Source organism: Callithrix jacchus, chromosome 10 (assembly GCF_049354715.1).
Source record: "Callithrix jacchus isolate 240 chromosome 10, calJac240_pri, whole genome shotgun sequence".
NCBI classification, from domain to species: Eukaryota; Metazoa; Chordata; class Mammalia; order Primates; family Cebidae; genus Callithrix; species Callithrix jacchus.
Window position 1 is genome coordinate 63,843,274 of NC_133511.1, and position 27,707 is coordinate 63,870,980.

General features: G+C 56.6%; 2 protein-coding genes across 3 annotated transcripts in view; both read right to left on the bottom strand.

The window, feature by feature from the left end:
• The window catches only part of CAPN5 (calpain 5), a 58,240-nt gene that overhangs the window by 17,337 nt on the left and 13,196 nt on the right, over positions 1-27,707 (bottom strand). Inside the window, exons 2-3 of one of the 2 annotated variants that reach the window (XM_009007388.5) lie at positions 22,982-23,181; positions 14,784-14,915 (exon numbers count right to left, since the gene is read on the bottom strand). In XM_009007388.5, the coding sequence (XP_009005636.3) occupies positions 14,784-14,915; positions 22,982-23,146 (297 nt within the window). In that variant the 5' untranslated portion in view covers positions 23,147-23,181. Of the gene's footprint in view, positions 1-2,433; positions 2,572-14,783; positions 14,916-22,981; positions 23,182-27,707 lie in introns of those variants that run through there. The other variant, XM_035265354.3, reaches the window with a different exon arrangement.
• On the bottom strand, positions 6,238-23,182 carry OMP (olfactory marker protein). Its single transcript, XM_009007387.5, has 3 exons — positions 22,982-23,182; positions 14,784-14,915; positions 6,238-8,611 (listed from the first exon to the last, which is right to left on the bottom strand). Exon 3 carries the CDS (start codon positions 8,557-8,559, stop codon positions 8,068-8,070), a length of 492 nt encoding a protein of 163 aa, XP_009005635.2. The 5' UTR covers positions 8,560-8,611; positions 14,784-14,915; positions 22,982-23,182; the 3' UTR covers positions 6,238-8,067.

Sequence of the window (27,707 nt, forward strand, 5' to 3'; positions counted from 1 at the left end):
CTCTGAGTAGATGGCTATTATCCATCCCTCCTTGACAGATGATAATACTGCAGTCTAGAGTGGGCATGTAACTCAACCAAGGTCACACAGCTAGAAAATACACACGTGCTTTGGAGGCAGATCAACCTTGGTTTGAAGCCGGGATTCAAACCCAGATCTGTCTGCCTCTGAATAATGAGCTTCTTGGCACTATGGACCACTCTGTTCCCAGTCCCAGGCTGAACACTGACGACCAGGTGAATCACAGTTTATGAAAGAGCTCAAGGTGAATCACATGGTCCCTACCCTCAGGAGGATCCCAGTGTGGGAAAAGAGGAGGCACCCAGACAAAGTGCTGAGGCTACACAGGGTGCACGCAGCGCCGTGCGAGAAGGGAGTGCAGGACCCTACTCAGCAGCATCTGCAGAGCTGGCACAGGGCGTCCCCCAAGCAGATGAGGACAATAGCTGCTATCTGGGCAGAGAAGGGAAAACCCCTTAGTCTGTCAAGTCAGGGTGCATAACCCCTAGCCCTGCTGGGCATGGGACCAAGTAAAGCTGAGCCCCATCAGGACAATAAGTAGCTCCTTTCAGAAGAAAACAACTCCAAGCATAGGGGTCACCCTGGCACCTAGACAGGGAAACCAGAGGTACACCAAGAGGCCGGCACTCACCTGAGTGTACAGACTTCAGCCAAAAGCCACTTCCCACTGCACGCTCATTAAGGACGCTTTTGTTTGCCCGTCTCTTACCCTCAACAGGGATGTTAGCAAAGGGAAATGCTGCCTAATGGGACACGTGAGACCAAAAAAATGAAAATGCTAACTGCTGCGGGAGGTACTACTGCCCTAATGGAGCCCTGCTGGGTGCCAGGGTCAAGGCCAGGCTGCTCACAGTAGCAGCCTCATGACAGGCTGGCAGAAGGCTGCCTGGGGGCACAGTGAGGGAAGCAGGGTTCAAACCTTCCCAGCCTGGCCCACTGTCTGGAATCCAGCAAGGGCTCAACACGGGCTGTTCCTTTCCCCCACCTCCTCACCCCCATTTCCTGTCAACTCTGTGCCCTTTCTAAATAAAAACACCCTGGCTCCTGGCGCTCTCTCCCTACTTTGCTTTCAGGACAGAGAGCTGCATCAAAAACAGGTCTCATGGGAGGCCAAGGCAGGTGGATCACTTGAGGCCAGGAATTCGATACCAGCCTGGCCCAACATGGTAAAACTCTGTCTCTACTAAAAAAGAATACAAAAATTAGCTGGGCGTGGTGGCGCATGCCTATAATCCCAGACACTCAGGAGACTGTGTCATGAATCTGGGTGGTGGAGGTTGCAGTGAGCTGGGCAACAGAGCAAGACTCTCTCCTCATAAAAAAAGAGGAGTTCAATACAGCGTGGGGGTTACCATTCCCACCGAGCAGATGGAAAGGCTGAGATCCAGGAAAGAAGCAAGATCTGCCCAAAAGCACAGAGTGACAGGGGGTCCTAAGCTGAGAACACAGGCCTGGCCCACTGCCTTCACCCCCGTTTTCCTGCTCCTGCCCTGCTCTGAATGCTCTGGACTGCATGGCTGGGCGGAAAGGCAGCCCTCACAGGCTGCCAGGACCTCAGGAGGATCATTAGTCAAACTTGAGGCTTGGCCCTGAGTCCTCTGTGGCTCAAGGAACTGCTAATGAGGCTCCAGGGCCTGGAGATGCAGAGTCTGGAATCCCTGAGGGCCTCCATTTCCCCTCCTGCATCACAGCCCCTGCACTTGGCACGGGGTGGGCCCCAGGCCAGCCTTCTCACCCCTCAGCTGCTCTGCTGTCAGCCAGGATTCTGAGCGGGAGGGAGACCATCCATACAGGTGTGCTCACATGTGCACACACACCAAAAACCTCCCACGCCATGCTGGAAGTCAAGGAAGCCAGCATAGACTCCTGGGGCCACGTCAAAAGATTCAAGAGTTTCCTGCTGTCCAAAGATGGGCTAATTTGAGCATCAATAAGGGCAATAATGTCAATGGATTAAAACACATCCAGTATGTTCAAATTCATGAGATCAGAATGATGCAAGAACAATTATCGGAGGAGGATAGGGAATCAACTCATTTTTTTAAAACTGGAAAATTACAGGAAATGTATCCTGTCTTTGCAGACAAACTGTTTCAGATGGGTAACCAAATAGTAGATAGAGGGAAGTCTTGAACTGGAAAAGAATTCTAGCTCGTAAATAGAAAGGAATGATGACATTTTACAACCACTGAAGAATGAACGCATTTAGGCAGTGGTCACCGAAGGTTCCCAACCTCACAAAAAAGAAAGATAGCCAGCCACGAGGTGCCCCCTGAATGAAGTACACAACATTTTCCATGATACAGCTGTGACCAAAAAAAAATTGTTCCTAAACCTAAATTGGCCAACATGGTAAAACTCTGTCTCTACTAAAAAAGAAGACAAAAATTAGCTGGATGTGGTGTCGCATACCTGTAATCCCAGCCACTCAGGAGGCTGAATCATGAGCTCAAGCCTCTAGACTCTTGAGCTAATTCCCAGGATACAGGAAATGCAGGGGACAGAGACATGTTAAATGCCACCATGAAGACGTAGTCACAAGATCCACACCATGGGAAACCCCACAGGACAAACGGCCCAGTTTCTTTGATAGATAAATTACTAGGAAAAAATAAAAGATGAAAGAGCAATCAACCAATTGCAATTATGGACTTCTGTTTGGATCTCATTCAAACAAACTGTAAAACCTATGCATATTTATCGCACACATTAGAAATTAGAACAATTACTGGATATTTTATATGAAGGGATTATTTTTAAAGAATTGAGTTGAATGTTGGTATTATGGATACTTTTTTTCTGAGTCCTTATCTTTTAGAGATGCATCCAGAAATATTTACAGATGAAATGAGATGCTGCCTGAGGAAGTGCAGGGGAGTGTAGAGGAAATACTACTAGCCACGGGCTGAGTGCAAGGAGACCATCAGGCTGTGCTCTCTAGCTTCTCGCTGTCTACAGTAGAAATTCCCCATCACCATGGACACCAGCCATTTGGCTCTGCAGTCCTCAATCTCAGCCTCATCTCTCAAACACTCCCTCCTTTGGGTCCCATCTACCATGACCACCAAACACCTGTACCACTTCAAGTCACCTCTCTGGCTCCCTCTGTGGCTCCCTCTGCCTCCTTCCCTTGCCTCTTAGAGGCCAGCTCAGCAGCAGCTTCGAGGGCCCTCCTGCCGAGCCACCCCTCCCCCGCCCCCCATTCCTAGCACTGGCGCCCCAGCATGGCTCTCTTTTCCCTGCCCGCTGGTAAGTGCTCCCTGGGGACAGGGGCCAAGTCTGACTCATCCCCAGATCTCCAGCACCAAGCCCAGGGCCTGGCCCAGCTCTGAAGCTGGCTGGAGTCTTCTTGGGAGGAAAACCCCCCACACTGGTTGGTGTGGCCCTAACAGGCTGCTGCCCTGGACACACTACTTAATACCGCATTACTGAACACTGGGCCGCCTCTGAGTCTCAGTCTCCTCACCTACCCACACCACCTCCTGGACTGCTAGAACTAAAGGAGACAGCCTTGAGCTCTTTCATAAACTGTAGAGAGCTGTGCACACATGAGGGGTCATCTGTGTTGGTGTACACATGTATGCCTTCACACAATCTGAAAACCTCAGGGCTGGGAGGGAGCTGAGAGGTCCTGCTCAACCTTCTTCCCAAGAGGAGAAAGGAGAAGCTCCCCACCACCCCGAGTGCTTGAGGCTTTCTGACTTGGGAGGACCTGGCAGCGAGATAAGGACAGGTGGGACCTGCACCCTCCCTCATAACCTCCTAGGATGTGATTCACTAATGGCCACCCACTGCAGGACAGGCCCAGAAAGCTCAGCACCTCTGGCTCCTGGGTCTTCCCTGGAGACTCCCACCTAGACCATGCGGCTGCACTCAAATCCTCCCAGGGTAGCGGCAGACAGGACTCTGCCCAGCTGTGTGACACGAGAGAAGGTGGGGGTCAGGAGCCCAGAGAGGGAAGCTGCAGGACCTGCCTGCAAAGGTGTGCATGTGTGGAGGTGTGTGTAGACTCGGGGCATAGGGAGGGGCTCTTCACATTTCTGCCTGGGACCCCAGAGGGCCAGCGCAGGGCGTTTCTGAGCCACGCCAGCAGGGCTGTGGAATGGGGGCTACAGGGAGGTTTCCTGTGTAACCCAAGCTCGTGAGGTGAGCCACGGGCCTTTGTGAGTCCTCAAAACTAGTGGGTTCCTGGTTCTATTAGATTCCTCACCTCTCAGCTTCTGATTCCAAGACTCTCAAACTCCCCGAATTACAGATGCCATAACTGCAAGAGGCCAGGGAAGTGGTGAGCACCCCTGCCTTCTTGGAAGAGCAGAGCTCTGCTACTCTCCACTGGAGACCAGGATATCGACACACCTGAGAGTGGCCACAGCAAGTCCTGCTCATGGGGCGGCTGAGACCTGGGCAGAGACCCCCAGCCTTGAGGCAGCTGCCCTCCCCCGGACCTCCAGATCCGCAGCCATAATGTAAAGGCTAATGGTGCCCTCAGCTGGGCTGCTCTGGGGTGGTGATGGTGGTGGAGGAGGACACACGTCCCCATGGCCACTCTCTTGGACCACAGAGCCAGGCCAGCTCCTGCCCACCCTTCCGCCCAGCACCTGCCACCATCGGCACTGGTCTGTGATGCCTCAGGCAACTCACTTCAGCTCTCCACAGGTTCTCCTGCACCTTCACCCGAGGGGTAACTGAGGTGAGACCGTGTGTCTATGGTGATGGGCAGTAATCACGGGCAAACTCGAAGGGACAGTGACCATGTGAGGGCTCCGGGAAGCTCGAGCACTTTGTGGACATTCGCCCATTTCACCCGCACAACAGCCTCAAGGGACGTGCCATCACCGGCCCCAATGCACAGATGAGGAACAACCTCAGAGGTCACCCAGGGCCATCCAGCTGGCAGGGTGGGACGGGCTAGGTTGCTCCCTGCACTGGCTCTCTCTCTGGACACAGAGCTCTAGGAAAGAAGTCTCTTTCCCTGTGGTTTCTCGTGGTTTCCAGGGAAAATAGGTCATTTGTTATTCCCTGTACTCTGGGGGTACAGCCAGGCCTCTGCTGCTGTCCCGAGGGTGGGAGGCTGGATTCTTCTGTCTCGGGCACCTCCAAGAGTGGCTGGAAGGCAAGCTTGTGGAGGGGGTGTCAGGGCAGCAGAGAACCCTGAGAGATGGGGGGTGGGGTACAGGGCTGGGGAAGCGTTCTGCGAATGCTGTGAGGGGTGTGTAAAGGGAAACTGGGTGGGGGGTGGGCAGCAGTTACTCTGAGGGGAGGATGAAAGGGGCTGTAGGACCTGAAAGTCGCAAGGTGGGATTTTGAAGCAGGGCTCCCTCCCAAACAAAACCACCGGTGAAGCCCCCAAGGCAGGGCTTGACTTGGTCTCCAGGAAGGGACTGGCCCAGCCCAAGCCTCAGGTGGGTGGGGCCCATCTCCCCGGTACATCTCAGGGCCCAGTGTCATGGGGCCAAAGGTCCACAGGCCCAGAGCCTGGCCCAACCACACCTGTTCCCATGCCCTCTGTGACCTGTGCAGGAGGCCTCTTCCTCTGGACCTCAGTTGTCTCTGTCCAAAAATGAGTCAGTCTGAGAACGGTGCTGAGGGAACAGAGCTGTGCAGAAGGATCAAGTGAGGCGCTGACGTCACGCTGCCTTGGGGCTACATCTTGCCCACGTCAGTCTAGCACGGCATGGGTTTTGATAATTCCCAGAGGGCAGGGCTTGAAGGGCCGTCACAGAACCAGGCTGTTCATTCTGGAAGGTCTAAGGCTGCGAGGGGGTTAGGAGCTACCTAAGGATGCACAGCACATCTGTGACAGAGGCCAGACTAAAGGCTGGCACAGACCTGACCCCACCCCAACCCTCAAGACCCTGCCCTTCCGCCCACCTCCTGCCCGGTGGCCCTGCAAGGCAGGGAGACTCACGACAGCACCCAGTTCAGTGCCTTCCTACCCCAACCCCTCGATGGCAGTGCCCAGATAGCACCTCCTCAGCACAGCTCTCTCCACGCCCCACACGGAGGCAGCTCCGAGGCTACAAGAGAAACAGTCAGGGTGGGTGGCTCCTGGGTGGCCTCAGGAGATTCAGTGAAGGCCCTGATTATTACAGGCCTCCTCCTTGAAAGCTGGCAGGGGCTGGGGGCTGTGGGAAATGGCTAGGGAACGGGTGCCTGGGGCTGGGAGGGCTTCTAAAGGGGAGCGGGGCTGATGGCGAGAGACTGCACACCACCGAGGCCAGGGCACAGGCTTTATTGGGGACCTGCGGTGGGCACAACAGAGGCACTCAGGCTCTGGGACAGATGGGCTGGGGAGATGAGCGGTCGGGACTAAGAGGGTCCCAGAGCTGCAGGGCGAGCTCAAGCAAAGAGGCAGAAGGGCAGGGCCACTGCACACGCGCCTGGCCTCCCTGCATGGTCAGCCGGGACTTCTTCAAGCCTGTCCCAGAACAGAGCTGAGTGAGAAAGGACCAGCACTCAGCCCACAGCCACTCTCCTACTCTCCCACCCACAGAATCTCAGCTCCAGCATGCCGCTCCAGCCTGCATTCCTCCCTCCAGCAGCCCCAGCCGCAGCAGGCAGCCCTGACCCTCCCACCCTCAGTACATCTGTTCCAGGACCCCAAGTTACTTGACAGCTCTGCTTCATGAGGGGAAATGTCTTGGGCACATCCCTGACTGTGTGAGGACAAAACACATGGCTGGTCTTAAGTCAGGGTCCTGGGGACAGTGGCTTAGCTGTACCTGGCTGATGTTAGGTGCAGGTCGGGCACTCCCTGAAAACGGGGGCTCTCTGGGCCTGTGCAATGTGAAGAGGAATGATTCTCAGAGCCAGAGCTGAATCTGAGGAAAATTGTGCCTCAGTTTCCCCATTTTTTGGTGAGTGAATTGCACCCAATGATCTCATCTTCCATCTGCTGCCTGCAGCCCGCTTCTGACCATCAGACATCGAAACTGCCCACGCCTTCCCCCTGCCCCCTCTGCTACACTGAAGAAGCCCAAGAAATGACAACAGATGCTGCATCAGGATGAAGTCCTTGCCTTCCCTGACCTGCAAGCTCAAAATAGCCTGACTCCCCAGCAAGGGACACTTGAGACCCCAGAGAATCCATTCTCTCCAGCTCCAGGGCCTGGGACCCTCCCATTCAAATTCCCCCAGGCAAAGGGAACCCCCTTTACTAACCCACTCCCTGTTTCACTGCCTGAACTGCTGTCTCCTAGCTCAGAAAGCCCCGGGGCCAAGGTCCTCAGGACCAGGCCCCTGTTAAGAGCCACCCTTAACCAGCAATGACCAACAGATAATCTAAAATTACACCTGTTCCTTGGGCAGAAATAGACCCCTAGAATATATCCGTATGCATACAGCACACTCTCTCTCATGGATACATGTATGTAGAGACAGATCTCTGTGTAACCTCCCCCTTCACTCTCCACACTGAAGTCAGGCCCAGAATAGCCAGAGCTGGACCTACACAGCCTCCAGGGAGCCAGCCACTCTCCACTCCCAGAATCCACCCCTGCAGCAACCCTGCCCCACATCCTGAGGGCTGTCAAGGTGTTATGGGACCAGCAGTCCAGAAACAGGCTCCAGCAAGGGGCACCAAGGCCAGGGGGCAGTGAGCGCCAGCTTGCTGGACTCCCCAGGGAGACTTCCCCGTCACCTCCATCTCCCCGACCCTAGAGGAAGTGGATGCCAGGTTTTTCAGTCTCTGTCTCTGTGTCTCTCTTGGTCTTTCTCAGTCTCTCTCTCCCACAGTGAAGCAGAGATAAGGCAGATGGCCCTGGCCTCCCCATCCATGCACGATGGACCCGAGTAGGCCTCTGTCATCTACAGCAGTGCAGTGGCTGGTCCTGCTTCTAGACTACAGAGCCTTGGAATCTTCCTCCTGTGAGCCCGAATGCTGACACCAGGCAGAAGCAGAGGAGGAAGGGCGTGGGACTTAGGGGGCCTCTGGGCAAGCTGAGGACAAGCTGAGCAGTGAGAACGGCCCCAAATATACAGGGGGAAGGAGGCAGGGAAGGGGAGGATGCCAGTGGGTGAGAGGAGGGCAGCAGCCGGCGGCTGCCATCAGAGCTGGTTAAAAACCACTGAGGCCTTGAGGTTGGCGGGCTCCACACCCTCGCCGAAGGTGATGAGGAAGTACATGACCTTTCGGATCTTGGCCAGGTCTGACAGGCGCTCCCCAAATTCCAGGGCATCAGCCTCGTTCCAATCCATGGCATCCGAGTCCTCCTTGCGCCAGAAGATGGCAGCGGGGTCCAGCAGCTGGCGCGTCATGAGGTTGGTGAGGTCGGGCGTCCAGTTCTGCGAGGTACCCGTGATGGTGACCTTGCCCGGCTTATCCAGCACAACATTCCAGCGCTCAAACTGCAGCCGCTGCTGCTGGGTGAAGTCCAGGCGGTACACGGACTCTGCTGGCCGCAGCAGCTTCTCCCCGTCCTGGCGCTTCTCCCCACGCTGCTTCAGACTCTCCATGCGTAGCCGCATCTGCCTGGTCAGGTCCTGGTCCAGGACCAGCGGCATCTCCAGCTGCAGCTGCTGGGGCCCGTCCTCCGCCATGGCCCAAGTGCTGCTGCCGCCGCCAACGCCAAGGACTCAAGTGGGCTGGAGCCTGGGGCCGTGGAGAGAAAAGGCCACCAAAGGGGGACCCCACCTACTCTTCTGCCCTTCCCTCTTCTCCTCCCCTCTTTGCCACTGGCCCTTCCCAGCCCCACCCTTTTCTCAAAATGGGGCATGTGTGAGGGGCGGGAGTCCCCATCTGCCTCCTCTCCAGTCGATGCAGAAGCAGAAGCGATAATGCAGGCGCTGCAGGCAGGTAAGAGGGTGGTAGGCTCCTTGGGGACCAGGTCGCTGATGTCAATTGCTGTGGCAACCACCCTGACTACCAGGGCCATGCTGGGTGCTGGCTTGTTTGTGAAGATGGAAATACTTAGTAAGTGCAGGGATGGGGAGGGTGGTAGGGAGCACTCCTCATTAGAGGTACACAGGTTGGAGAAGTCAGGACCAGAGAGGGCTCAGCGACTGGAGATCTGAAGTCACCCAAGCCAAACTTTGAAGCCACCCCTGACGCCTGCCTCCCCTTGCTCCTCCACACCCAATCAGCAAAGCGTGTCGATTCTGCTTCCCAAACACCCTGGGAACCTTCCCCTACAGTCCCACGGATCACTGCCCGGCTACCACATCCCTCACCCTGACCCGGGGGTCTCAAGATTTCTTGAGCATCAGACTCACCCTCAGGACTTAACACACAGATTGCTGGCCTCCCCTCCCAGAACTCCTGGTTTATCAGGGCTCTGTGGGCCTAAGAATCTGCATTCCTAGCCACCTCCCAGGAGACATGTTGCTGGACCAGGGACTGTGCTTTGAGCATCAATGACCTGGATGACACTGGCAGCTGGCCCTGCCGCAGCCCCACACCATGGTCACCACAGGACCAGGCTGCACTTCTACTAAAAACCCACCAATTGCTCCACATGAATTAATCCTCAGTTTCCCCCAGGAGACTTGGGGCTGAGGAAGAAGCTGGCAAATGTCTGCATCTCCAGGGCCCAGGGTGGAACCACGAACTCAGCCATTATATTGGGCAAATGAAAGAACCGGGGTGTGTGAGTGGAGCTGGAGCCAGGGAGGGGGTGGGGGTGGGAGTTGAGGCGAGTCCGCTGCCGCAACACACCACACACAGAAAAGAGGACAGAGACACAAGCCAAGGTGTAACAACGGAAAACAATCTGAAGGGTCTAGTGGACCACAAGCACAGTCAATTGTGGGACGGTGGCTAATCAATCAGTGGGAGCCTGGACTACCGCAACAGCAGAGGGGCACCAAAGGAGACAGAATACCTGGTCCTGTTAAAACCACACTGCAAACCCTGGGGTCAGTTCTGGGGGTCATTGGCAGCAGTTCTCCCAAGGGTATTTGAGAGAACCATACAGCTACATAACAAACTGCCTGATCCTCACAGAAACTTTTGCTTTGTAGCCAGAGGGGCAGGGGAGAGAGGAACAACTTGGCTAAGGAACTACCCTGGCAGGCTTCCCTTTCTTCCACATGGGAGAGCCGTTTCTATCCTTCCCAGTACCACATTCTGCTTTTTATTTGAATAGTTGCTTAGTTTTTGCCTGTGACACACATGCCCTGAGTGGACAGGAAGTGTGTCAGGGCCTGCCACACAGAAGGCCCTCAGAAATGCTTGCTTGCTGAATGAATGAATGAATGACACTGACAAGGGACAGGTGATATGATGGACCATGGGGCCCAAGGCCAATGCCAAAGGAAGGTGGGCAGGTGGGGGAGACAGTACACAGGTACTGGCCAGGGCCAAAATGAGGAGTAGGGGCAGGTATGCATCAGGGTTAGGAGTGAGGAAGATGCATGGAAGGGGAGGTCAGAGAGACTGGGCCTTTGGCTGAAGACCTCCAGAGAGAGAAGTTCCGGGCCTAGGCTGTAGCTGTGGCAGCTGAAAGTGAAGGCTGATGGAGAACTAAGACCAGGGTAACAGGGCAAGGTGAGAGGGCAGGACGTTAGCCACGCAGACACAGTAACACCTGGGACACAGCAGTTCTTGGGGTAGAATGGGCTGGGAAATGGGAGGAGCCAAGCCCCTTGTGCCCAGGTGACTGGCCAGGGCAGCTGGCTGGTGGGGACAGCAACACAGTGGGCTGAGGGTAGGAGTGCAGTGAAGGAGCCAGGTGCTTGTATGTGGATGCCATGGTCCAGAAGCAGCACTGGGGAAGGAGGATCCCCTATTTCTGGATCCTTAGGGAGGGGGTGAGGGGCATGTGATCAGCTTCTACTGATGAGGATTCAGGGGCACAGGACCCCTGGGGAGGGCCTGGGTGAGGGGCACCGAGCTTCAGGAGGCTGATGGTGGAGGGCGGTTGTGACAGGAGCTTGAGCCTCCCAGACTGGGCCAGAGGGAGGGGTGATGGGAGCCAAGGGAAGGCCGGCGGGGGAAAGGGATGGAAGACGGAGGGGAGCAGACGGAGGGGTGGACTGAGGCTTGTGGCCACAGGAACAGGCAGGATGCAGGGGGCTGCAGTTGGGGTCTGAGCCCACTGATGTCCATAGACCTCTGCTCAGCCATCAGACACCTTGGGAGGACCCACTCAAGGCTGGACGTAGCAACGAATACAGAGGAGAAAAGTAAGCTCTAAACCTGCAGATGTCATTGCAAAAATGCATATAAAAAACAAAACAAGGCCGAGCGTGGTGGCTCACGCCTGTAATCCCAGAGCTGTGGGAGGCCGAGGCAGGTGGATCACCTGAGGTCAAGAGTTTGAGACCAGTGTGGCCAATGTGGTGAAACCCTGTCTCTACTAAAAATACAAAAATTAGCTGGGTGTGGTGGCATGCACCTGTAATCCCAGCTACTCAGGAGGCTGAGGCAAGAGAATCATTTGAACCCAGGAGGCGGAGGTTGCAGTGAGCTGAGATTATACCACTGCACTCCAGCCTGGACAACAAGAGTGAAACTCTAACTCAGAAAACAAACAACAACAAAGAAAGCAAAATCCTCTTTAACACCAAGTGGAAAAAAGACTAGAAGGAAACACAGAAAACCCTTAACACTGTTGTATCTGAGGAAGGAAAACCTTAAGAGACTTTGCACATCCTTATACTTTTCCAAGCCTTCCATCCCTAGTGCCTACTACAGTTCTCAGGGCGTAGCTGGTGCTCCATCCATGTCCGCTGAAGGAACTGCTCGACAACTGAAGAGCAGGAACTACTAATATAACCGGGGAAGGGACAGAGTGGAAGTCACTTTTAAACGCCCCCACGGGCCCCTCTCAGGCCTCACCTAAGGCTGCTCTCCCCAGCACTCCCTCCTAGAGACACCAGGCGTGCGACTGGGACTCTGGTCACTTCCATGCTTTTTTTTTGGCCAGGAGCCTGCCTGACTCCTCCTGGGCCCAGGCCTGGCCCCATGACTCAGAGCAGGTATCAGGTCTGCCCCTGTGCCCAGGGCTGCCTCAGGCTCTAGAGAGGTGAGCTCATAGCAGACCTTGGCTTAGGCCGGGCCAGGCCCAATGGCAAATGTTCAACCAAACTGTCGCATCCTGATTTCAGTTTCCTAAAACCTGGTCACCTGAAGTCCACTGCCCTGCCCTCAGGGAATGTACCATCGAGTCGGGAGGCTGAAATGCCCCCATCAGGGACCCCATTGGAGCAGGACATGAGGCCAAGAGATGTCTGGCAGAACAGAGAAACAGGTGGGGCACCTAAGAGGGGGCTGGGGAGGGAACTGAATAAGCGCAGAGAGTACGAAATGCAAGGGTTTCCTTCCGCTGGCCCCTTTAGTCCTCTTGACTCTGGGTGCTTGGAAAGGTCAGTTTACACTGAGGACAAGAGCAGGAAGGTGACCTGACCGAGGTCACAAAGCTAGCAGGGGACCTGGCCAGAATCAAATCCAGATCAGGCTGGCTTCGAATCTTGTGAAGGGTAAGGGTGGCTTCCTGGAGGCGGCGTGTGTGTTGCGGGTGTAGGTGTGGAGGGTGTGAGGCTCACTGTGTCTAAGGCTCGGAATCCCCAAGTGTGAGGTGGGGAGGGCAGGGGTACAGCTCAGGCTGGGCAGCCCCTGCACTGCCCTGCATTGGAGAAAATAGGGAGGCCCTGCAGGGCAACAGGCCCAGAAAGTGAGGGGTGACAACAAACAGAGCCCAGTCAGCAGGGATGAGGGAGGGAAGGTGCAGTAATGAGCTCCCCAGGGCCCCAAGCCTCCTTCCGGGACCCATGGGCTAGCACCACAGCAGCACCGGAGGCAGAGTGCAATTAGCCAGGAGCACCCAGACCCGCCCCAGCCTCCCTGGGACCCAAGCTGCTGTAGGAGATCAGCCTCCTGGCCCTGGCAGCCTCCCAGATCAGCCAGGCCAGGTGTCCCAACTCCCTGCAACAGGAACCTTTGGCCCACAGATAAACACAGGCCTCAATGGCAGGCCTCCTGCCTGCAGTCCTGGACCCTTTCTTCCTCTAGTTAGAGGTGGAGCTGCACCAGGAGACAGCTGGGGCCAAGCCCAGGGCAGGACACACAGCCTCCCACCAACAAACAGCCCCAGGAGAGGACTCCGTGCACCAGCCCCAGCACCACGACGCCCTGGGAGGTCTGGGCAGCAAGGCTGACCTGGAGCTGCTGGGTGGCAGCTGAGTCCAGCAATTTGGAAAGGAGCGCTGTTCTCAAATCTCTACTGAGCTTTCTCTACTCCAGGTCCTGGGGGCTCAGCAGGGACATATGCGCTGGGCCAGTTCTGCCTGTGGGGAGCTCAACTCACTGGGGGAGGTGACAGATAAACAGGCAATTGTAAGGTAAGGCAGGAGGTGAGGGCAGCCCCACAGGACCCCATGTGCCCTTCAGCCCCTGGCTGAGCCCTCATCTAGCACAGGGTGGGTCGGCTCTAAGGCAGGGGACCTGGTTCTGGGCTCAGAGAAGGGGGTGGGAGCCTGGAAGCTGGAGAGTGAGGCCCAGCCCTACACCCAGAGCACAGAACCAGGTCCTCTCTAGGCCTTGAGGCGCAGGAGTGAAATGAGCTAATGGGTGGCCCTTGGAAGCCCTCCTGGCTCAGATGCCCCACGAACACCCACATCCATCTGCTGCAACCGTGGCCCCTGCCAAGGCCCCAGGGCCCTACAGCAGGCAGCTGCTCCTACCCCAAAGGATCATTGGGGCCAGGCCCCAGGGATGCCCACCCTGGAGTGGCTTTGAGAGGTCACACCCTGTTCAGCAGACTCAAGAGCAAGACACCTTCCAGAGTCTCAGCCTGCCCAAGGGCACTGCTCCCTCTGAGAGCCAAAGGACACCTCAGAGGAAGAGGGAAGACTGTCTTGCACAGGAGCACCCCTATGTCCTATGATGTTAATCATCACAATGCTGGTAGACACAGCCACCTTTGGCCGAGCACCACGCCGCACAAGGCACGCTGAGTGCAGCATCTAGTCCCACCCTCACCACTCCCGGAGAGACAGCTAGTCCAACTGTCCTGATTTTGCTGATGAGTAACCTGAGGCCAGCTCCAAAGCTACCAAGTGATGAGGCTCACGGCCAAGACTGAGAGATGCAGATGTCCAGTGCTCCTCAGCCCTGCTGCCAGCCCCTACCAAGGGATGGCAGAAGGGCAGGGATGAGTAAGCAGCAATGACCAGAGTCCCCCTGCAGCCCCTGCCAATAATTCTGCAGGGAGCTAGGGTCTGCCTCCACTCCAGCCTTCCCACCTCCTGTGCACTGAATCTAAGGCCCCGATGCCAAGTGCTGGGATAGGAGGTCGGGTTACAGGAACAGAGCCCATTCTTTCCTACCCAAACCCTTGGGCCCCGGTCCAGAACACCGGCAGCTTGGAAGTGGGAGTTGTGACGCTGGGGATCACCAACCCACTCTCGCTGAATAACTGGGAATAGTCAGGCCCAGAGGAGGACAGCAACCAGCCAAGTCACACAGCAGGTCTGTGTCTGTCACGGTCTCCGTCAGTGGTGTCTGCACACTAAATGTAATGCACACAGCTTCCACATTTCACAGGTATGTATTCATCTGTCAAGTGTCCCCAACAGTGGGAAGGGGACACAGAATGACCTTGGGAGCCACACAGATTCCCAGCGCCTGCCCCTGGGGTCTCCAGCTGGAGGGGGAGGGAAGGCAATTCTGACGCTCAGCCAGTACTGGGGGCCCCCACCCCACACCTGGCACAGGCTTTCAAAAGTCTCATTTGCCATGTTCAGCTTCCACCTGTCTTGTAGTGAGGGCCTCAGGCTGCGTTCACACTCCCCAGCACCCAGCCCCACCCTGCCCCAGGCCTCACCTTTTGCCACAGCGACTCCCGGGAGGCAAGTGACGAGCAAGCGGCCACAAACCAGCAGTTGCCCACCTGGCCCTGGTGCAGGTCGTGGGAGCTGATGCCATCCACAAAGAGGCGGGGGTCCTCGCAGATATCCTACGGAGAAGGCGAGGGGAAAGCATGAGGGGCAGAGGAGCACGTGGATGCCCCCCACGGCAGAAGACCCCGCCGTTAGCGTGGAGATTCACCTGCCTCCAACCACTGAGTCGGGGCCCCATGCAGCCCATCTGCTCCCCACCCCAACTGCTCCTGCCTGGGATGCCCTCTACCCTTCCTGGCCAAAGAGAGCTCTTCTGCTAAATGTATGCTGATGAAGAACCTGTGGGAGGACGTCAGACTGCCGGAACTGGGGAACTGCCTTCCTCCTGGCCACTGCGCCCCTCCCTGACCAGCAAGAGCTCCATTCCCTTCCTTCCCCAGAACCAGCAGCCTGAGTGCCCACCCCCACCAGCCCGCAGGGGTCCAGTCCAATCAAGTGGGGTGGGGTTTCGGGCATGGGACAAACACCCAAATCACATGTGGGGAGCATAAACTGAGGGGCCAATGGGGAGCTGTGGGCTAGGCTCCGAACAGCACCTACCTCACACAGTCTCATCTGATCTGCCCACCCGATGAGCGAGGAGTTACCATTGCATTGTATGGGCAAGGAATGGAGGTTCAGAGAGGGACTGTGACTTGTTAAAGTCACCCACAGCAAGCAAATGCTCAAATGGAGCAAAAACTCCTTTCTTTTCCTTGTCTTTCTTTCTTTCTTTTTTTTTGAGACAATCTCACTCTCTCACCCAGGCTGGAGTACAAGTGGCGCAATCTCAGCTCACTGCAACCTCCATCTCCTGGGTTCAAACGATTCTCCTGCCTCAGCCCCCACGTAGCTGTGATTACAGGTGTGCACCACCACACCCAGCTAGTTTTTATATTTTTATAGAGATGGGGTTTCACCATGTTGGCCACACTGGTCTCAAACTCCTGACCTCAGATGATCTGCCTGTCTTGTCCTCCCAAAGTGCTAGAATTACAGGCATAAGCCACCGCACCCAGCCTCCATTTTTATTTTCTATAGAGACTGGCAGGCACGACCCAAGGGGCTGCTCCATGAGACACAGCCAGGGAATCCAGCCAGGGCAGCCGCTGGGTGGGGAATGATCCGTGAGCAGCTGGCCGCTCTCAGGCCCAGCCCGCCCTAATTTCTGGAAGCCACTTGCTCTGCCTGCCAAGAGAGAAGCAGCCCAGGAGGGCTCCACTGCCCTCTGCACTGACCCTGCCCAAGGAGTTTGCTGGGCTTTCTGCCTCGCCCTGCAGTGGGGGTGTCTTCCTTCAAAGCCCCTGAGACAGTGCTATGAATGGGAAAAGCATGGGCTTTGGCTTCAGACTGGAAACTGAATTCCAGCTCTTCGCTCTGGCGAGCTCTCTGGGCCTCAGCTTTCCAATTTACAAAGTAGGAACAATGATTTCTTTATGTTGTTGGATTTTGGGTTTTGTTTTTTTTGGTTTTTTGTTTGAGACAAGGTGTGGTTGTGTCACCCAAGCTGGAGTGCAGTGGCACAATCATAGCTCACTGCAGCCTCAACCTTCTAGGCTCAAGTGATCCTTTGGCCTAAGCCTCACAAATAGCTGGGACTATAGGTCAGCACCACTACATTCAGCTAATTTTTAAATTTCTTGTAGAGATGAGGTCACTATGTTTCCCAGGCTGGTCTCAAACTCCTGGTCTCAAGCAATCTTCCTGCCTTAGCCTCCCAAAATGCTGGGATTACAGGCAGGAGCCAATGAGCATAGCCAATAATTTCTGCTTTGCAAAGAGGAACCAGAGTTGTAAAGTGCCAGCCCAGGGCCTGACCCAAAGCGAATGAAGGTCTGTTTCCATTTTCAGCTGCTGGGAATCTATGCCCAGACCTCTATGGGTGGCTCCAGCACCAAGAGATGCACCCAGGAAGGGTCAGCTCAACCTGTGTTCCTGCAGCTGTGAACATCCCACCCCCGGGCCTGAGCCAGGGGTGGGGCCCGGCCTGATCCCTAACTCTGGCCCTGGGAACAGAGCAGGCCCCTCCTCCTCTTCCATCTCCTCACTGAGCTGAGAGGAAGCAACTCCTCCCCAAGGGGTCGTGGGCATGGCAGAGGGTGGGGACAGGCAAACACTGAGACATGCTTTTCATGTACCAGGCACCCTGCTGGGACCACCATGGCACTGAGAGGTGGTCAATATCCGTTTTTGCAAATGAGGACACTGAGGCCCAGGGAAGTTGGATACCATGCCTGGGCCACACAGCAGGGGTAGGTGGCAGCAGGCACTGCTGAGATAGCTCCAGCCCAAGAGCTCCTGCAGTCCTACCACAGGCGGCCAGCAGAGGGTGGCAGAGGCAGGAATTTGAATGCCTGCTGCCTATGCACTGGCTGTGCAACTTTGGGCCTCACCTGTGCAGAGGAGATAATAGAAACAGCTCCTGCTATGCGGCAGGGCTGTGTAGGGAATCTCCAGATCATGGAGTGGAGCAGATGGCAGGGGAAAATGGGGCAGAAGGCCCCTAGTTCCACCAAGGTGGGACCCTACTGCCCCCTCTGCCCAGGAGAACTGGAGTTTTAGAGGGGCAGAGAAAGGGCTAGAACTCCCCTGAGGGCATGAGCAGTTCCTGAGACCAGGCCTTCTTTCCAGTTGGCACCACAGGGTGCCCCAGGGCCACCCTGCATGATGGCGTCCTCAGGGCACAGGCCTAGGAAACCCAGTGAGGCCGCCTGTTCTCATCCATCCCCAAAGGCACCCCCTGAGGAAGCACAGGCAGGAAGAAGGGACTTGCCTCCCCGCCCCTCTGCCCTCCTATCTTATCTCTTAGCCCAGGCCCACACCCCACACTCAGCCCGTCCTCTGAGCCAGAGGGAGCTATGACTTTGCATCTGCTTCCCTGAGGCCAGGAGGGCAGGCAGATCAGGGAAGGGAGAGGGGCTTCCGTATACCTCATACCTTGGGAAGAGAAACAGCTACCACCTGGCATCACCAGGGTCTAGAGTAAGAAGTGACTCAGGTGTCCCTCCACTTTGGATCCTCACAGCCAGTGTCTTAAGACAGACACATGACTGCCCCATCCCACAGAGGAGGAGGCTGAGCCCAGGATAGGGCAGTGATGTGCAATGCTACTAGGCAAGTAAGTGGGCCAATCTGATAGGACCCCCTAGGTCTGCTGGGCTCCGGAACGGGGTCTCCCCATACTGAGCACCACTGCTCGGGCAGACCCAAGGGGCGGATCTAACCAGATCTGGGCCCCAGAACAGGGCTCTGGCCCCAGCCACTTATCCAGTCCTTGAGAGACAGACCGAGCTCGGGAGTCATGATTCCCAGATTCCATTGCTCTGACTTGCTGTGGCAGAGCAGGGATCTGGGGGCAATTGTGCAGCCTAGGAGGGAACAGACAAAGCAGAAGGCAGCCAGGCATGTTCCCGCTGCCAGGAGAGGTCAGGGTCACCAGCTTTAACCAAGAGAAACCACCTGAGGTTGGTGGCACCTGGAGTTTGCTCTGGAATCCAGGGGCCACCTTGGGGCACCTGGAAAGGAACAATAATAGAAATAGCTCACAATAACTGGGCACCTGCTATGTGGCAGCCCTGTGCAAAACAACCCTGTGAGATGGGCACTGTTGGTGCCCCCTTTTTACAGATGAGGAAACCAAGGCACAGAAAGGTTGAGTCACTTGCCCAGGGCTACACAAGAAGAGGTGAACTGAAATTCAAATTCAGGCAGTCTGGCTGCAGTCTCCAGGTGGGCTAGGTTTTATGGGTGACAAAACCACCCTTCCTTCAGCTGTCCCCCTACACCTGTCCTAACCCAGCTTATGGGGTGTCTCACTAGACAGCAATGAGACTAAGGAGTCAGGAAAGCCCAGGCCTTCAACCCTGCCATCGTAGGTCCAGGCTTCTCAAGCCAATGTTTGTCCTTCCACTTTTCCTGGGCCACTGGCTGGACATAGGTCATAAAATGAGTCAGGAAAGGTCTCTGCCCACAGGCAGGACCCTTGAGAAGCAGCGAGGCCCTGACTCTCCATGTGAGCAGAGCTGTGACAGCAGGAGCCAGAGAGAAGTCAGAGGAGGCTGGCTGGAGGCAGTGATGCTGGCAGAGCAGGCATGGAGAATGCCGATAGGCAGGGAGGTTTAGGAGGGAAATGGGGACTCAAAGTGTCCTGAGGCAGACGGTGCCTCTGAAACAGTCCTCAGGTGCCCAACCACCTGTGCTCCCTTCAATTCCTGTCCATACTCGCCGGGTTTCCTTAGGGTCCCCACCACCAGCCTGTGAGCTCCCAGGCAGGGCCCAGGCCTGACTTTGCCCACATCCAGGCTTAGCAAAGCTTGGCAGGTTCCACTAGGGCTGCGGACAGGTCCCTGGGAGGGAGGACAAAGTGACCTACAGTTTTGGGCTGTACGGGAGTTGCCCCTGAGGGCTGGGGGTTGACCACTCCTCGGGTCAACACCGCTCTAGGACAGCCTTCTGCACCTGCAGTCACCACTCCCCTGCTTAGCCCCTCCCAGCCTGTTAGACCAGCTCCACCTGACAGGCCACAGCCCAGTCCTCCTCCCTCCTCCCTCCTCCCTCCTCCCTCCTCCCTCCTCCCTCCTCCCTCCTCCCTCCTCCCTCCTCCTTCCTTCCTCCTCGCTTCTCCCTCCTCCCTCATGGCACAACAAGAAATTCAGGTTCCTAGTCCTGGTGTACAAACGGGAATACGGCAAAGCAGCGGACTAGATCCACGCATCCTGGGCTGTACCTGCAGTGGCTCCCTCCACATCTGTCCTTCTCCCCCACTCTTCACCCCAGTCACCCACCTTCTGGAATCTAGAATCATGGAAGGAATCAACTAGAGAGCAGGAATGAACCCCATCTCTGAGCACATGCCCATAAGGGGGCCACTCCTGGGCAGGACAGCTGGGTGTGCCACCGCTGTCAGGCTTTGCTGTAAACTGCCTGTTCTGTGGTATGGAAAGGCCTTATGTTCAGGGAGTGAGGAGTAGAGCCATCTCCAGAAAATGGCTTGATGGACAAGAGTCCCAGGGGCTGGGTTGGGGCCAGGGTCCCCAAGGCTGCTCCAGGGACTTCTGGAGGTTCCAAAACCTACGTCTGTTCATTGGAAATCCCCTTGTCCTCTCTGCATTCCACCAAAGGACCTCCAGCTCATATCCAGGTGTGGAAGAGACAGCGCGCTGGATGAGGGGCTGCTGCCACCACAGGGGTGACAGGAGGCCGCCTACCAGGGCCCTGGGCCTGAGAGAGAAGGAAGGACATCCTGAGCTCCCCATTCTCCATGCATCTCCCCAGACAGCCCTGTGAGGGGCCGGAAAATGGCCCCTGTACTGGAAAGATCAAAAACACGGTGAACCTGTGGGCAAAGGGTGTGGGCTGAGGCAGGTGCCCAGGTAGGGACCCAAGAGGCCAAGACCTGGTCCCACCTGCAGAGTCAGTAGGGGATGGGACGTCCCAGCCAGAGTGGCTCTAGGTCTCCAACACAGGGTTGCCAAGGAGAAGACGGGCAAGAGAGGGGAACTAGTTTGTCACCTGCCTCCCATGCATATGACACCACGGATACCTCAAGTCTTTTCAGTTTCCTGAGAGCCAGCAAGAATTATCCTTCCCCAATTACAGATGAAGAAACTAAGGTGCAAATAGGCATGACTTGATCCAAGTCACACTTCTAGTAAGGTAGGGCCAAGGCTGGAGCCAAGTTCCTTCTGGCTCAGAAACCAGTCTCTGCATTGCATTTGAGTGGCAGGGAGGCAGGGAGGCAGGGAGCCTGGCTGAGTAGATCCTCCTAAGCCAGAGCAGCCTTGATAAGGACCAACTCAGAGAAGGAGCTGGAGGGGACGAACAGGCTGCAGCAGGGCTTCCCATTTGTAAACAGGTGGTTACAGATGAGACTCCAGGAAACAAGGCTGCCTGAGGCCAAAGTCCCCTCTCATTGGCAAGCAGCTGGGCGTTAATGATAACCCACTGGGCTGGGCCCGCCCCACCACTGAGCCAAGCCTGCTTGACTTCCTGCTCCACAAACCTCCCATCCTGTTAGTGGGGCAGAGGCTGCCTGTCCCGCAGGCCCGTCACCAGCCAGCAGGCAGTGCCTACACACATGGCATAGGAAATTCAGGCAGTGCCGTGCACCATCTACCCCAGCCTGGCCTGAGCCCCCACAGCTGCTGCCCCTTGGGCCCCACTCACAGCTCTCTCAACACAGGCCACCACACACTCTCTGTCACCTGCCCCCACATCGGGGGCAGGGCAGCTCTGAATGTTTAGAAAGGGCAGGGCATGGAGTGGGGGGAGGTGTGGCAGGGCTCCTGAACCCTCAAGGAAAGGGGCTCAAAAAGGGCATGTGACTCCCCTGGGTCACACAGCAGGAGAGGACTAAGCAGTCCAGCCTGGCATTCCCTCCTCTCACTGCAGCAAGCCCAGCTGCCCCGGCCAGGCCTCACCAGCCTCTTTCCAGAGCCATAGACCTAACATGTCTGGGCAATGCCCAGAGGACAGCGGGGAGTCAGGACAGAGGCAGCCAGGGGATGGAGTGGGAGGAGGGTGAGGAGATGGAGTGCCCACCCCTCCTCCCCACAGCCAAGGCTTCACAAAGGCCCTTTGAGGCTGGCTCCCTCCCCACCTACTTGACAAAGAAAGAGAGGAAGGCGTGGGAGAGGGGGACCAAGAAGCAGAACTCTTGTGGCCAGGCCAGGAGGATCCTGGGCCTTCCAGAGAGTCAGTGCAGGTCCACAGATTCTGTTGCAGCTCTTGGGACTGAGGTCAAGGGCACCAAGGGCTCTTTATCTGGTGCCAGGAAGGTGGGGCCCAGGGAGGCAGGACTCCTGGATCCTCAACTACCCCTGCTAGTAGCTCAAGGCAATCCAGGACACGCCCCTTCCCCTCTTGGCTTCAGTTTCTCAGCCTCTCAACAGTCCCAGTCCAAGAACATCTACAGGGATTTTTCAGTCAGAAGTAACTTGAGATCACAACCTGGGAGAGGCACTAGACAGCTACATTGCATTTTCCCAAAAAGCACACGGATCAGAGGGAACTTTGGAAAATGCAACTCTGACCCCGTCGCAGGCTGCTGAAAGCTTTGCCTTTGGTGTCCTCACAGCACACACAGCAAGGTCGAGCACCTTGGCCCCAGACCGGAGATCCCAGGCACCAGCTTCCGCAGGCCCACATGAGCCTGAGGGGCTCCAACCTGTGAGATTCTGTTCCCTCTGCCTTTTTCCACCTGGCCCTTCAGGCAAAAGCCTCATCACCCTTCACCTCCAAGATGTGGCCACCTCTGATTACTGGGCTGCGGGAGTCACAGCCTCTTCCTGGCCCTGAGCATTCTTGGGACAGCACGGTCTCCCGCACTGAAGTCCCCTGGGGGACGACCCTCACAGCGTCACCAGCGCAGCCTGGGAGGCCAGGGAGGGGCCTGGGCAGTGACCTCCACCCAGGCCACCAGGGACCCCACTCTGCAGGATCCACAGACAAGCAGCGGAACCCACCCCAGCCCACCCTCACAGCCAGGAATCGGGGTTCAAGGCAATGAAGCCACACCACGAGACCAAACATTTCTGTGTAACATACTCAGGAACCAAGAGCCAAGAGCCGTGGCCGGAGAGCTGCCACCTGTTCATTATCAGCCCCGCGGCCAGGGCTCCCCAGCTGCTGCCGGGCTGCGTGTGGAATTTGGCACTGCACTTCCTTTACTCTCACGACCACCCTGTGAGGTAGGTGCTTTTTTTTACTATTATTGATTAATCATGATAATAATTACTTCTCGCTTCTGCCACAAATGACTATTTCAAAATCATTATGATAACAATCAGGAAAGTAAAGTCCTTACATTTGGATATTGGTCTACATTTTACTAAAAAAGGTCATATCCATATCACCCCATTTTTATTCCAAAAATGGCCCTCAGTGGGGCTGAGGTTACTGCCCCGTTTTTCCTGTGAGAAAGTTGAGGCCCAGAGAGGGGTGAAGGCCTGGCTGTGGCCACAGGATTACGGCCCATCCTCTGACCTCCCCATCCAGAGCAAATCCCACAGTCTCAGAACCCTCACTTTCTTAGCAGCCTGGGGCTGGGGATGCCTCCTCTCACCACCCCCGTGTCCCTGCAGACCCAGCCTTGTGGGTGGGCCTGGGCCTGCTCACCCAGCTCCAGCTGGGACAAGACACTGACCTTGGGCCGCTTCCACCTGACGGTGGGCCCTGGCGTGCCCTTATAGTAGAGTGAGTCGTCAATGGCTGGGAAGAGGGGATCCTCGAAGAGCACTTTCCTACGCAGGCAGTCCCGTCTCAGGGCCAAGTAGCTCTGGTCCTCATAGGGCTTCACGCAGGAGAACATGGTGGCCCCTGACCCAGGGAGGGGAGGAGGAACACCTGGACAGGAAGGCAAGAAGACCGTCACTCACAGAGTCCCTGGGTCCCGGCTGCACACCGGTTCCATGCGCTTACTTCCCTGCAGCCCTATGAAGCGGGCACTGTCAGCCCCATCCCACAGGCAAGGAAGGCTCAGAGAGGCAAGGAGTCTATCCAAGGTCACACAGCTGGTATGCAGCAGAGCGGGACAGGCGCCGACCAGCCTGACTCCACAGTCTGGATTCTCTCGTTTCTGAAGCTCAGAGGTGATACCAGGCCTGAAGGCCACATAGAGCTCAGGCCAGGCCCTGGCCACACCCACCTCCCTGCCTCCCTTTGTTTGAGCAGCCTTCCATACACCTCCTCAGACGGAGTCAGACCAGTGGCCAGCCCTGGCAGCTCCCTGGCTGGTGTACCTCCCACAGGAAAGCAGGGTGTGCCTCTGGGTTTCCCTCCCCACCTCTAGAGAGTGACACCTTTCTGTGCTGCGTGGGAAAACCTTGCCCCAGGCACCCCTCTGGGCATTATTCATTCATTCTCTCCAGTCATCCCACACCATGCTGCCTTCCTCGCAGCACCTCGGGAATAGATGTCTCCATTTCTGTAGGGAGCAGGCCCATGGCTCCTTAACCCACCCTCCATTCCCCAGGTGCACCCAGCCAAGCACCCTGAACTTTGCACCAAGGTGCTTACCAAGAACAAGGACACAGACCAGACCAGTGTGGTCAGGAAGATCTCCGGGAGTGGAGGGCAAGGCAGGGCAGGGCAAGGAACAGAGGCTGGTGGGGACTGCACATCATGTGCACTGACAGATGCTCAAACGCCAAGCACCTGAGTGACCACCCCATTTATGACCCCCCTCCCATCCATCCAGGCTGCAGTGCCACCCCACAGCCCCTGATCTACTCTTCCTTGGGCCTGCCCAGGGTAATGGTGCAATCCATCTGAAGTAAAGTCCACAATTTCCAGCGCAGTCCTGAGGGAAACCGAGGCAAGGTAGGCCAACTGTGGGAGTGACATCTGAGAGCAGGACTGGTGTGAGTGCCAGCCCCAGCAGCACCACCTGCCTGCTGGGTGACGTTGAACAGGCCACGTGAATTCTCTGAGCCCATTTTCTCTTCTCAGTAATGGGAATTATGCAGGGCTGCTGTGCCCCTGGAAGGAGCCAACCCATTAACTGAAGGCTGAGGAGCCTGCTGAGAGTGACAGCGGGAAGAGCGGTGAGGGAGAAGGGGCAAGACACCCCTCGGTCCCAAGAGATGCCCCATTTCCTGGACCAGAGATGCATGTGTACTTACTGCCTGCCAACAGTGCCAGTGGGCACACAGCTGCCAGCTTGCACAAAATGCAACTGCAGCTCAGTGAGGTAAGGTGAGCTGCCCAAGCTCCCCAGACACCTGCTGTCTGGACTGGGACCCAGATCCTCTGACTTCAGTGCCACCGCCTCAGCCATGTGACACTGCTGCTCATTCAAGGAGCTGGGTCCTCACATGGAGGGAAAAAGGGAAGGGAGACACAGGAAGGGAAGGAGGTGAGCGTGGATGGTGAGCATGGGCACAACAGGCAGCAGAGAGGGAAAGGGGGCCATCGTCTGTGCCTTTCAAGGGAGCTAAAAGCAGCTGTCCCCTGCTCTGCACCGGAAGCCACTTCACCTTCTGCCCTCATATCCGTACTGAGCCTGCTGGTGAGGGCTGCTGTGTGACCTCAGGCCAACGACTTAACTTCTCTGGCTGCCCCTCTGCCCAGGGACACCAGCAGCCCTGCCCCCTCCCACCCATTCTCCCTGCCTTGGAGGCCTGAGGGAGAGAGGGAAGGAGCCCACAGAGCCAGCTCCCAGGTTTCAGGCTTCCAGCACACTCATCCAGGAGCATCATTAGCACCAGGGGAAGGGTTTCCATCAGAGTCAGCTCAGGAAGCAATTTAAGCTACAAGAATTAGATCAGAGAAGCTGAAAGCAGGAGCCTGGAAATCAGCTCTTGCAATTCCGGTGTTTCCAAGCCTAGAGGGCCCAGAAAGGGGGATCGAGTTGGCCCAGGTCACACAGCCAGGTTGGTAGAGAAAGAAGTTCTGGCTGCTCTCCAGGCCAGCAAGGGGCCAGTGCTGGGAGGGTCCACTCCTGGGGAGGATGGAAGGGATGTGGAGGCCACGAAGGGAGAGCCTGTCTAGGCCAGGGGCTGCACAGGGCCAGGCCCGGCTGACTGAGGGTCTGATACGGCTGTGCCATCTTTCCAGCCTCACCCACCTGCCAGGCTGACCTTGCCCTACTTATATGAGGTTCTTCTGGCCCCAGCCCTTGCACAGACTGCCCCTCTGCACCCTCCATCTGCCCCAAAGTCACCTCCCACTGTATCTACAGGGCCAATACCCCCACAGGGTTGGCTCTCCTCTGCTCGCTCCAGGCAGAGCACTGCAGGCCACAGATAGACCAGGAGGCAGGAAAGCTGCTCCTCGGGGGCCTTTTCTTTCTGAGCCTGAGCTTAGGGCCATAGCCCTTCCTGTCTCCCCAGTGTTTTCAGCTGTTTGGGCCCAGCACGACCCCTGGGTGGGGTTCAGGACCATTGGAGCTTCCCAGCTGACCTGTGTGCCTGCCCTCTTCCCTCCTGCCAATCTTGTCCCCGCCATTCTCCACCCTGGGCTGAAGCTCCAGGGCTCAAAGCTTCTCACAGCTCCCACAAAGCCATTTCCTCAGGGCCTCTGCACACCATCTTCCTCTGCTATCCTTGTGCCCCTGGGATGGCACCCATTACACTGTACCCCGTCTGCGCATGACTTGTCTGCCTCCCCAAACTGCCCTATGCCCCTCCAGGGCAGGGGCGGTGTCCAGCTCCTCTCTCTATCGCAGGGTCCAAGGTGGCACCAGGGACTGAGTAGCTGTGTTGCATGAACCAACAAAGGTGAGTGCAGGAGGAAGTCCTTCAAGAACAGAAAAGGCTCAGAGAGTGGTGGCAGCTCCCAAGGGGAATGAGCTTTCCACATCACAGCTGCCAGCATTCAGGTCTATGGCAGCGAGTCCGGCCCCTTCACCCTGGTGCAGGCCTGGCTCTTCTCTCCTCCCCTTCCTGATAGCTGGGTACCAGCTGGTGCCCACATCCTCGCTGCCTGGGCTGCAGCCCTACCACCTTCTGCTGCAGCCCGGCCCTTCTCCAACTCCTGAGACTTGGCCTGAGCCCCCACTGCCCATGTAAGCTATGAGGGCCTGAGCAGGCCACATCGCCTCGCTGGTCTGCAGGGTCCATGTCTAGAAGAGACAATGTGTCAGAGCCTCTGAGCCACTGTGAGGAGCAAACAAGACCCCACCAGGCAGAGCAGCTCTCTGAATCCTTTAATGCTCTGCGCCCTGAGGACCGACAATCTCAGGCAATTGACATCTGGTCTTCACCCATGATGTGTCCAGACCCCTGCCAGGCATGAAGGTGCTACAACAAGGCCTTGGGGCTCGGACAGGGCCTTGGGGTTCCTGTCCGCGCTGGTCTAGTGTGGGTAACAGATACACAGCAGAATGAAGCATGTATCATTCAGAGGTTCCAGCAAGAGGAAAGCAGGAAGCCTCCACACAGTCCTGGCCACAGAGGCAGGAGAGAAAGGCCATTCCAGGCAAAGGGAACAGTTCACAGAAAGGCTGAGGCACAAAAGACATCTTTATTATCACATCAGGCACCCCCTAAGATGAGCACAGTGTTAACCTGGGACCTGCTTTGGGAAGCCCTGCTGGGATACAGAGTCTGGAGGCTTGGGATCTGCATAACAGGCTGCAGGCTCTGGACAAATTCCTTGATGTTCCCATCTACAAAATGGCTTAGCTGGCCATCATGTCCAGGGAAGGCTCACTGGTATCAATCCTCCTCCTCCTGCGACCAGGGTAGCTGAGTCAGACCCAGCCTGCACAGCAAGGCCTTTGTGGACAAAGAGTGGAGGTTCTGAGTTGGGTCAGAATGAGGGGGCTGGGGGAGCTCACCAGGGAGCTCCGGGAACCCAGTCTTCTGGCAGGTCAGTCAGATCTAAGTGTGTGTCCCAACTGTACCATTTAGCTGCTGTGTGTCCTTGGGCAAAGTGCAAACCCCTCTGAGCTGCTGTCAATCAGCAAGCCTCCTCTGAGCCCTACTGGGTTCCAGCCTGTAAGGCAACAAATGACAGAAAGAAAGTGGCATCTGTTCCTGAGAAGCTCAGTCTGTCTTCACCTGGGACATGGTTGGTACCCCTCTTTCAGGAGGCTGTGTGGCCTAGTCTGCTGTTCTCTGGACCTGCTGGAGGTGGCAGGGACAGTCTGGCTGTTTACAGGATGGAACAAGGCCTCATTTTCCAGTGGGCCATGCTGCCCTGGCTGCAGAAGGAGGAGGGCTGATACCAGTGAGCCTTCCTTGGACATGACAACCACCTAAGTCAGCTTGTAGATGGGAACACCAAGAAATTTGTCTTTGAGGGAGAAGCCAAGGCCAGGCTCCAAAGCTGTGAGGAGGGGCAAGTCACTTACCTCTCTGAGCCTCTAAGACATGGGGTCATGGAGCCAGCATCAGCCCCAGGGTGTATTAAGAATCAAGGACACAGCA